The sequence below is a fragment of the Thalassophryne amazonica genome, chromosome 14 (genome assembly GCF_902500255.1).
Source record: "Thalassophryne amazonica chromosome 14, fThaAma1.1, whole genome shotgun sequence".
In the NCBI taxonomy this organism is placed as follows: Eukaryota; Metazoa; Chordata; class Actinopteri; order Batrachoidiformes; family Batrachoididae; genus Thalassophryne; species Thalassophryne amazonica.
The window spans coordinates 96,356,939-96,368,984 of NC_047116.1; the positions used below are offsets into that span (position 1 = coordinate 96,356,939).

General features: G+C 45.6%; 1 protein-coding gene across 1 annotated transcript in view; it reads left to right on the plus strand.

The window, feature by feature from the left end:
• Positions 1–12,046, plus strand: part of f5 (coagulation factor V) — a 90,031-nt gene continuing 77,985 nt past the window's right edge. Inside the window, exons 1-5 of the mRNA XM_034186930.1 lie at positions 1–158; positions 453–535; positions 3,487–3,609; positions 7,010–7,222; positions 7,294–7,455. Of these exons, the coding sequence (XP_034042821.1) occupies positions 31–158; positions 453–535; positions 3,487–3,609; positions 7,010–7,222; positions 7,294–7,455 (709 nt within the window). The 5' untranslated portion in view covers positions 1–30. The remainder of the gene's footprint in view (positions 159–452; positions 536–3,486; positions 3,610–7,009; positions 7,223–7,293; positions 7,456–12,046) is intronic.

Sequence of the window (12,046 nt, forward strand, 5' to 3'; positions counted from 1 at the left end):
GACCTGCAGAACAGACGGTCTGTCTCGAAGATGAGACTTGGTGCTGCTCTGGGCCTGCTGGCCGTCCTGCTTGTTCATGTTAGTGCAGAGCAGCTTCCCACCAGAGAGAGACACTACTACATCGCCGCTGTGCCCGTAGACTGGAACTACTCACACAGGTACCACACACTCAGTGTCGGCTTCACTTCTGCTGTGACAGTCACCATTTTTGACTCTGATATAAATGATTTCATGACGTTGTTTGAGCCTGGATCTGAGCACGAGCTGGTTTGAGTTCTGCTTTGTGTCTACTGGATCAGTTTTTCATCCGTATCAGAGTGGCACGGAGATATTCATGGACAGACTTCTATCTATCTACGAGGCTGTATCTTAGTGATATGCAGCGTGTACACCACAGCACACAGATTTTCAGACTGCTGAGTCTTGTTTTGTCTTTGTCCCTCATTCCTCAGCTCTGGACCCTCTTACAGAAAAGTGGTCTTCCGGGAGTATGAAGAAAGATTCAGTCGTGCTAAGACTCATCCCTCGTCTTTAGGTAAATCATCTTTTGGATTTATGTCTCTTTTATTCTTTAACTGTGAGGAATGGCTCGTGCTGGTCACGGCCACGGCTGAAACATTTATAAAATCTAACATCTGTGACCTAAAGCAAGTAATGGCACAAAGTAATCAGATTACTCTTGTCTCCTTTTGTAATATTTCAATGATAAAAGAGAAAACTGATGGCAGTGAGCTGGATTTCACAGAGCAACACCAGTACATGGTCCCAGATGAGCCTTGACTTGACAGATAGGAAGAACAATCCCCTGGTTTTCTTGAAGCTATAGTTGTGTAGTTTTGACAGAGATGTGATGAAGTTTGATGGAGATAAATGCGAAGATCAGCAGCAGGATGTCACCTCAGTACTGCTGCATACTGGGGCCTCATGCACAAAGACTGCATACGCACAAAAACGTGGCGTACGTCAATCTCCATGCTAACGTTCAGATGTATCAAAAGTGAAATGGCCGTGGAAATGCGCGCTGCGTCACACAAAAATCCTGGCTGGTGTACGTGCATTTCTTCAGCTATTGTTTCTCCACCGACACGTAGAGGTGATGCAGGGAACCGTTAATAATGTGAAAACATGAAGTCATCAGAGTGATGTGCACATCAGAGACACACTGAACAATTAACACACCCACATGTTTGCAGTTATATGGATGGATATAAAAACATGTGCAAAGTGATGAGTAAAATGGCGCTAACAGTGGCTGTGTTAGCATTATTAGAGGACCTTACAAATGGTGCAATCTGACATGAGCGTGTATTCAGGGAGCACAAGGATTTACTTGCAAATGATAATTGGCTCATAAACCAATTTTGTTGACCAAGGCCACTGTTACTGGAGTTGCGCGCAGAACAACGGCCGGCCCAGAGTACAATACGGCGAGGAGCCAGGGGTCGTCTGTGCCCACACAGCTGCTGACCATGCAGGGCTTCCTGGAAACAGGGGCATTCCAGCAGGAGCTGGCCGATCAGTCAGGAGTGTGCCAGGAAACCTTGAGCTGAGCCTTGCCAGCTGTGTGGAACACAGTCATCCAAATCTCATCCAGGTACATCACATTCCAACATTAAAGCACAATGTGCAGTGAGAGCCAGTTTAGGTGCCATCATGTGACAATTTTTTTTTTTTTTTTTTTTTTTAATAGGACACATTTTCATTCCATCAATCTTCAAATCATATGCATCTACCTAACATCATGGCTAGGTTGCCTGGTTCAACACATTTTCTTCGTCTTTATGGATTCTTTTTGTGGTTTTTGATGTTAGTTTCCCTGTGTGTTTTCTTTGTCCACGGGGCACTTGGGTGTTTGGAGCAGTGTGCTGGTGTCTCTTTATTTTCAGTTTTGATTTTGTGCTGCTGTTTTTGTTGTTTCTCACATTTGTGCCTCATTCCTCCGCAGTTTTGTGTTGACCCTCACGTCCCATCAGTAATTATAGGTTGATGTAAGTCTCCTCACGTTTTTGGCCTTTTGTTGTAGTGTGTTGTCATCTTTCCTCATGTGTTGTTCCTTCCTGCTTTTAATTCTTCGAGTTCCCACATCTCATCTCGTGTCTTTATGAGATATGTCTTTCATTAAATTCTCTGCCAGGTCATCAGAAGTTCCATCCCTTGCTCTCGTCATGTTGTTTTGTGTTCCCTAGTGAATATGACTCTGTGTCTCCAGTGTGAACATTTTCAGTGTTTCTAGTGAGTTTTTATCTCTGCTGTTCCTATATGTTTTTTGAGTGTGTTCCAACATGAACATCACTCGTGCTCCAGTTTCTTCCGTGTTTGACCTTGGCTTGGTATTTTGATCTCTGAGTTTGCCTTACAGACATGGGTACTGTTGTAATGAGCATTCCCAATTCTTAGTTGTTCTCATCTTCTGACCTGCTGTTTCCTTACTGTAGCTCCTGTGGTCCTCTTAGAAATACTATTTTCTTGTTTCCTGGCAAGTATTATTTTCCAGAGTCTCCCAAGTGAGAAGGATTGTAGAATTTTCCTGCTGAGCTTTTTTCCTTGATTCATTATTTCTGTTTCAGTTACTCCTGAGTAAATCTACTGTGTCAAGGTCACAGTATTTATGTTCTCCGTGGGGTCTCGGAGTTTTACTGGGTTTCCAGAAGGCCCTTGTGTTATCAGCTTAGCAGCATATTGTAACTCCTGGGTTTGCCTCAGTGTTTTGGACTTAATGCCTCAAACCTTATTTGTCCATGTTTTGTGGAAGGACTGCTGTTTGACAGGACTGAAAGTACTTGGGTTTTGTTTGTGATGGACCTGCCGGTTGGTTTCACTCCCTGTGTTTGTCTTTGCTTAGAAGTGAAGTCTGGTTTGACATCAGTAAATGTTGTGTTCACTGTGTAGGGATCCTCAACATCTTCCTACCTGACTGCATGGTTGTGAGACCTGCGTGCTATTCAGTGACCTGAGGTGATGACTGGATGTCGTTGGTCCTAGATCTCTTCAGAGAGTCCTTGGGAACCTGTGGAATGCCTTTATGTGAAATGACTCTGTTGAGGTGCATCATTTGCATTAGGAAGGAACATTTTGGCCATGTGGTGCATTAGTGCCTCAGCACTGACGACCCCAGCAGCCAAAAACATGCACAAGTGCCACCTGGCTGTGGCAGATAGGTGGTTACTGCAGAGAGGGGTGAAGGACTGCTTGTCTGCTTGGTTGGTTGCCATCCAGGATCAAAGACACTTCTGTAGTGTGGTGGATGCGGTGATGCACGAGACCAGTGCATCCCCCCGGACCTTAGCAGTTTGTAAGAGAGTAAAGTTGTAGCTCCGTCTTTTCCTCTATTGATTATTAGGTATTCTTTTACTGCAGAGTGTGATAAATGACAGTACCACAGAAGAAGAGTGATGAGTGACTGTGGCTCTCTGTGACTGGTCAGTGTTTGCTGTGATGCCGGACCAAACACAAAAGTTACTGAAATAAATGTGTGTTTCTGTGCAGGTCTGCTTGGACCCACACTGAGAGGTGAAGAGGGAGAAACCATTGTGGTCACTTTCAGGAACATGGCAGACAGACCGTACAGCATCCACCCACATGGGATCGCTTATGGGAAACACTCAGAGGGTGGGTGCCTGTGACCGCGCGGATCCATCTGGACTCCAGTGACGTGACACACCACACAGTCCGTTAGGGATGTATTATCGCCACAAGGGACTGGGAGACACATTTCCACTGTATGAAACAGGCAAATTGCCCCCACCTCCACAATCACCCCCCCCCAAAAAAAAAAAAAAAATCGATGATATGTGTGGGATTTACTGGACAACAGACACACGTCTGCAGGACAATTCTGGAAGCAAACCAATGTGTCATGATTCCAGTTTTCCAGTTATATCAGTAAATGAATGACACATTCTGAAATATTATTATTACAGCTGATAAAACCACACACACACACACACACACACACACACCCTCGCTCCCTTGCTGGATGCTCCTGTGATTTCTTCTCGTAATAATTACACAACACTGACCAATGCAGCAAACAGCTTTGTTTGTTTCTTTGTAAAAGATTAACTTGGACAGACTGATTATCCGAGCAGACGTACTGAAGTCCAACAGGAAGCGTTACACAGCCTGAGGAACTGCTGCACATGACATGAACAGCAAAATTACATTCATCTCATTCTGTGTGAGCTAATAAGGTCTTAGTCCAGTCTGTGCATTCAGATGGGAAATGAAAAGATTTTTATTAAACCACTAAGGCACTCATTTAATTAATGATGGATGCCATGAGATTTCAGACACTATTGCTCCTTTCACATGACATAACCTCCAGTAATCACTTAGTCCATCTGAAGCTGATGGAAAGAGAGCCGAAGGAATCATTCAGTGTTGTCAAATGGATCGACATCAGTGAGGACGTGTCCTTAGTGTCAGGATGAAGGCCAACGGGTGGAAAACTGCCCCATTTGACGATGAACCCAAATGATATTTACAAAGTCTCCACCTGGAAGCTGATCTGCACCCTCGCAAGTCAACATGGACAGATAGAAAGTACAAAAGAGAGTTTGCAGATGTGTGATTTATGTAACGTGACATAGACAGCAGTATAGAAAGGAGGATTTTGCATGTGTTCATGGCCATAAGTACAAAATAAAATGAAATAAGAACACTCTGAATGCAGTCAGACTGACTGCCCTTTGACCGCCATTCTAATTTTCCCCAGTTTGAATGCAGCTCCACAGTGGGTTGGTAAGGTCAGACCTTAGTTGTGTGAAGCACCTTGTGGTAACTTTGTTGTGATTTTGTTGTGACAAGGCATGCATCTTGGAGCAGATGTGTGCCTTGCAGTTGAAGTTGAAGGTTTTGGAGGCCGGTGAATATTCTTAATTCATAATTGGGATTTGGTTGTTCAAGTGGAACTGTTAAAAGTGTTTTTCACTGCTCAACCACAACACTCCAGGCTTATCAAGCCTGAAGGACAAATTGCCCAACTGTTTTCTCCTCCAGAGGAATGTGCTTGGCCTTGGTGAGATTATTCGGCTCCTTTCTTATCTCAACCCACAAAGACAATAAACTGACAGACTCACACATGGACAAAGACTGAAGCATGCTCAACCGCTTACTCCAAATAAGGGTCTTGGGTCGTGCAAAAGTACACTGTACATTCAGAAACATGGCATTGGCCAGTCGCTGTGTTTTACAACCTGACTGACATGGCTCAGACTATCTGGTCCTTTTGAGGAATGGGTCTTTTTTACTGTAAAGCACTTTGGCATTCCTTCCTGTCCTTCTCCCTATCCCCCGCTGAGTAGAGTGTAACGGCTTCATTTACATAACACTGGTGACAAGCTGGGCTGTTCACAGCTGCCATTTGGCACCACCTTGGGATTTAAAGGAATAAGTGCCATTTGGCACCACTCTGGTAGTTCTAGTGTTAAAAAGAATTCTATGCTGGAACAGCATTCTGGCAAACACAATAAGTTAATAAGTTTAATGACTTGAGAATTCATGTTGCAAACATCACCTACCATCTGTAAGCATGTTCCCTTCACATGATATCTGTAGATGCACTTTGTGATGAGTTGGCTGAGAGGGTTGAGGCCTATGAAGAACATATTTTGCACTTGATGATGACTTGTGCAATCACCTTGAAGTTGGCCTCCAGTGATGTCTTTCACAGTCCCATTGAATTCCTGATGAGAGAGAGACATATAAATAAAGCCATACCAGCTTGGATGTCACCGGGGTTAAGAAGGTCCGCATCGGTTGTTGAGGAACCAGGACACACTGAGAGGAAATGGGCTAATAAACAAATAAATACAATACATCCTCATGAGCGTGCACTACTAGTCTTATATCAGGTTCCTCGCTTTTGCAGATGTAAAGATATGAAGGAAAATAAAGGATCTTGAATTTTGAAAGAGCCATAAGAAGGGTTTTCGGGACTCTCATATGTGATTCTACACATTTTTCTGGACCTATCCTCAAAATTTCAGTGTGTTCTGCAAAATTTACATTATTGTCCATTTTTGAGCCAGTGCTCTTGGATGAATTATTAATGTTAGGTGTTTATCATATGCACTAAATAAAACAAAGTTGTGTACATCTGACCTGTGTCAGTGCAGAGAACTCAAAGAACAGCAATACCAAGTACATCGGACTTTATATTTATTTATTCATTCTGCTGCTTGTTCATGATCACAAGAGCAGATCCAGTATTGATCTGCTTTAAGATTTGGCATAAATATTACACCCCATGGCCTTTCCAACGCCACATGAAGAAACTGTCTCACGGCTTCTGGAGTTCGCAAGCAGCCTCCTGCTCACGGCCAAATCAGGACCCACTCTGCTTCACTGCCGATGACTGATGGGATCCGCACAGAACAGCATCAGTGTTTCTCCTCATTTCAGCCCAGCATCAAATGTAGAACACAGACAGAGTGGGAGCTTGAGGTTTTTAAGATCTGGTTCTACGAATGGATACTGAAAAATCTCCTGCCCACTCCAGTGTACCAACAGAATGTGATGAATAACAGCTGGACAGGGTGGAAAACATGAAGTTTCAGTTTTTTGGACACACTCCACAACAGCCGACCTCCATCAAACAAGTTGTCATCAAAGGCAAGCAAGCCAAGGACAGAAGATCAGAAGATCATGAGAAGATGGTGTGGAGAGACAATTTTAGTGACTTGATGGGGCGGAGCAAAGAAGACATGAGGAAAACCATGACAGCATCATGCTGTCCCCCAAATCCAAACTCCACATATGACTGTGGACTCCAAATCAGAAGGTCCCTGCTTCACCTATTCTCTGTGTACGTCTGGAATTGTCTCAAGAAGTGCATCTGGTGTAAAATTTGTGCCAAATCAATATGTAGTCCACACCAGATCTGCAGTGGTGAAAACTTCTTGGAAGCTTTTCATTTTTGGCGCGTCACTTCCAGATTTTTATCAGGAAACGAAACCGAGTCTCACACAGTTGTTTTGTGACGGGATTTGAAATGATGTGTCTTCTGCAGGAGCGCTGTACTTTGACAACACGTCACAGAAGGAGAAAGAGGACGACGCTGTCCAGCCGAACACTCAACACATTTATTACTGGGAGGTGACGTCAGACGTGTCGCCACAGAAACACGATCCCGCCTGCCTCACCTACACATACTTCTCACACCAAAATGTGGTCCGAGACTACAACTCGGGCCTCATCGGGACTTTGCTGATTTGCAAGTCTGGTAAGCATTGTGTTTAAAAGAGTTTCCTGAGAGAAGACATTTGTACTGAAACCATGTTTTGGTCTCTTCAGGGACTCTGGACACGTCTGGCAAACAGCTTCATGTCCACCAGGAAGTGGTGCTACTTTTTGGGGTGTTTGATGAGAAACAGAGCTGGTACACGCCTAAAGGTCACGCTACAGACAACCACGTCAAACACACCATCAACGGGCACACGGCAGGATCACTGCCTGGTGAGTTGGACAATTATATTTATTCATTATTAATTAAATGATCAACTATCAATTATTACAGGATGTGATTAATTCCTAACGATCCCCATTTCAGCTTCAGACCTATTCTGTCCAACATCAGTCTCTCTCTCTCTCTCTCTCTCTCTCTCTCTCTCTCTCTCTCTCTATATATATATATATATATATATATATATATATATATATATATATATATATATATATATATATATATATATATATATATATATATATATATATATATATATATATACGCACACACACAATTTTGTTCATTTAAACAAAAATGATTTCATGATAAGATTAATCACTCGTCTGACTGCTGTATTTCTCTGATGTTGTTACTGGGAAGATTTCAGATAAAGAGGTAACAACCATGATAGTTCATGGGCATTCGTGAGCGATTATCTACGTGCATCCATCCATCATTAAATCTTTTTGGTATTTTTCCTTCAGTCTACTGTTTTGGAACAAGCATGTCAACAGGGAAAAGTTTGGGTTTCATGTTACCATAGCAACTGTTTTTGACCATTTCTTGGTCACCTGAACCATATTTTGGGGGTAGGAAAAACTAAATTGCTCATATGTTTGCTATAAATGAAAAAAATTCAGTCCGTGTTGTATCAATAGACTGGTTTTGATTTGCTCTGTCATTTAGCAGGGTTTGCATTAGAAATTTTGGCCACTGAGTCCTGGGACACACTAGGTGTTGAAAATATGAATCCCAAGGCCCAACACTAAGTCCCAACACATCAAAGTGGTGAAAAAAAAACAGTGCAATTTGATACATTTTCAGCATGAAATTTTGCTTATTAAAAGTTGCCATTTTGTACTGAAAATTGTGAAAATAAACAATCAACCGTTAAGAAATTCTAAGTATCAGTGATGAAAGTTTTCAGGATTTAGTCTGAATTAAGAAGTTTTTTTTCATGTTTGGCCTGCTGAAGCTGCATCACTGAATTTATTCATCTTGCTAAAAAATAGTGTCTGTTCGTGGTTATTTAATAACAGTTTCTTGTTATTGTTGGTGCACTTCAGAACTGATGAGTCCACGGTGCACTGCAGGGGCCCCAAACAATGACTGCATGAAACATAGATGATCGTACATGTCATGTACGGTAACACATGTGCCTGCGCATGTACTGTGTTGTGTCATGTATGGTAATCGGAGGGAAAGTTACGGTGAAACACGCGAGGTGCTTCATCATTGTGTGTGAGTGTGCTGTGCTGTTTAGTGTGTCGAGTTACAACAAGTAAAAACCATAAAAGATGAACTGCCTCTGGAGTAATCCTTTACATGGTGTCAGAAGTGCAAACCAGAGAGTCATGGTGAAATTCAACCCCCCGATGAACTTCTCATTCGACAAACCTGCCGAGTGGCCCGACTGGAAGCAACATTTTGTGAGATTCAGAACTGCTACCAAACTTAGCAATGAAGATGGCGCCGTGCAGGTGAGCAGCCTGATCTATGCTATGGGAAGCCAGGCTGAGAACGTGTTTCGTTCGTTCACGTTTGGGGAAGATGAAGATGACAAGGACTTCGATGGCGTGCTGGCTAAGTTTGACGAGTACTTTGTGCCGCGCAGGAATGTAATTCATGAGCGGGCCTGTTTCCACCAACACGTTCAAAGACCTGGTGAAAAAGCAGAGACTTTTATAAGGGCTTTGTATGAACTGGCAGAACACTGTGATTTTGGCGCGAGTAGGGAAGAGAACATTCGCGACCGAATTGTCGTTGGAATACTGGACAAGGACGTCTCAAAACAGCTTCAGCTAAAGCAGCAACTGACCCTAGCAGTGGCGGTCGAAACCGTTAGACAGTCTGAGGAGATTGCCTCACATGTTAGCATGCAAGGAGCAGAAACTGGTCTCGTGCATGAAGTGAATAACAAATTCAACAAAAACGTGAAATTCCGAAGAAAGCAAAAAAGGGGGAATAGCGGACATAACGGAGATGGCAAGTGTGGAAAGTGCGGGAAAATGCGTCATAGCAGAGACGAGAACTGCCCTGCGCGGGAATCCACATGCAACTCGTGTAACAAAGTGAGGCATTGGAGCAGAGTGTGCAAGAGAAGGAGGGCTGTAAGCGAGGTCACGGAGCAGCAGCAGCAGCAACCGTCGTATTTCCTTGGGGCAGTGAGCAAAGCAGTTGTGGGATCATCAGAGCAATGGACAGTCAAACTGCGCGTAGGCTCCACTCCAGCTGAGTTCAAGATCAACACGGGGGCCAACGTGAACATCATCTGTGAGGAAACCTACCACTCTCACCACTTGAGCCTGCAGACATCCAATTGGATAGCCCAGGAGGTGAGTTGCAGTGCATAGGACAGTTCCAGAGCACTGTGGCTTACAAAGGAAAGAGACACCCACTCACAGCATACGTCGTTTGTGGCCGCACAGTCAGCAACCTCCTCAGCAGGTCACTGTCTGTGAAGATGAACCTGGTGAAGAGAGTGGAGGAAGCGGTGTGCAACACGGGACACCTGCAGGCATTCGGTGAGCATGGAACTCTTAAGACTAAACCTGTAAGAATACAGCTGAAAGACAATGCTCAACCATACGCCGTTCACGCAGAAAGTCAAAGAGGAACTTGAGCAGATGGAGAGGAACGGCATCATCGAGAGGGTGACGCAGCCTACCGACTGGTGTGCATCCATGGAGTGGAGATCTTCATGGACGATGTGCTCGTCTATGGGGCCACAGTGAGTGAACATGACCAGCGTCTGGAGAAGGTCATGCAGCACATCGAGATAGCTGGGTTGAAGCTCAACCGAGTGTTCCATCAGACAACACTAGTTGCGCTTCCTCGGGCATCTCATTGACAAGGATGGAATTAGGCCTGACCCAGACAAAATCGAGGCTATACAACAGCTGCCACCACCAACGAACGTGCCAGAACTGAAGAGGATCCTGGGCATGGTGAATTACCTCGGAAGGTGCATCCCCAACCTGTCTACAGTGGCACAGCCGCTGTATGAGCTCCTGAAAGGTAAAAATGCATGGACATGGGGTCTCGTACAACAAACAGCTTTTGAACACACCAAACAGCTACTGACAACGGCGCCAGTCCTTGCCTACTACGATGTCAGCAAACCTACGGCCGTGTCAGCCGATGCCAGCAGCTATGGACTGGGAGGAGTTCTCCTCCAGCTCCATGGGCAGCAATGGAAACCTGTCGCATACTGCTCCAGGCCACTCACCGACGCAGAGACACGCTACGCCCAGATTGAAAAGGAATGTCTGGCTGGCGTGTGGGCGTGTGAGAAGTTCGACAGGTACCTCACTGGCATGGAAACATTCAAATTAGTGACTGACCACAAGCCACTTGTGCCGCTCATAAACAGCTGCAGCCTGGACAATGTACCTTTGCGGTGTCAGCGTCTTCTAATGAGGCTGATGAGATTCTGTTGTGTGGGCCGCTGAAGACGAGGTACTGCTGGCCCACCACCACCAGAGGGCGCCCTGCCTGGAGTGCGGGCTCCAGGCACCAGAGGGCGCTGCCGCCTTACGAGAGCAGCCAGGGTGACAGCTGTCACCCATCAGTGGACACAGCTGACTCCACTCAGCACGGAGGTATATCACCAGGACGGCGTCTCCACCTCAGTGCCGAGATATCGCCTTAAGATAGAGGTAACAATTCTCTGCTATATTATATTGCCTTTCTGAGCATTGCAGGACAGCTGTCTACTCAAAGATAAGTACTCACCTTCCTGCAGTATTGTGACGTGAGGTGGAGACGGCTTCTCCCCTCTCTGTGTTACTGGGTGCAGCCGCATCCACACCTGTGTGTTTGTTCTCTTGCCAGCAGTACCGGATCCGACGAGCGGAGGCAGTGGCCACCTGGGAATTCGGGACTTGGTGGTTCCAGTACTTCCAGGGTTCGGTGGCAGAGGAAATCTGGGTGGTTCCGGTTCGACTTGGACGGACGTCTCCTACCTTCGAGCCTGCCCACACGACACCTGTGGAATTCGGCTTAACCCCAAATTGTCAATTGTTGTATTGGTTGTGCATGTTTCACAACAGTAAAACCTTGTTATTTACCTTCTCCATTGTCCGTTCATTTGCGCCCCCTGTTGTGGGTCCGTGTACCTACACTTTCACAACAGGATATCTCGGCCAGCGTCATGGATCCCGAGGGGCGTCAACCGGCTGTTGAACGGCCAATGGAAGAACAGGGCGCGTCGGCGTCTTCGGGAGGGGTAATCGGTGAGTTGCAGCGGATCCTCACCGCTTTCACCACTCGGATCGATTTAATGACCGAGCAGCACGTTCTCCTAAACCGCAGGGTGGAGGCTCTCGCCGCACAAGTGGAAGCGCGCCCTCCGGGCGCCGCTGCGGCTCTCCCTCCCGAGGACCCTGCGCGTGATAGTGACGTTCCACTGGTCGTTCAACGGTCCCTTCCTCCGTCCCCAGAAGCTTACATAAGCCCTCCAGAACCGTACGGAGGCTGTGTGGAGACGTGCGCGGATTTTTTGATGCAGTGTTCGCTCGTCTTCGCACAGCGTCCCGTGATGTACGCGACTGACGCTAACAAAGTAGCTTATGTAATAAACCTGCTTCGCGGGGAGGCACG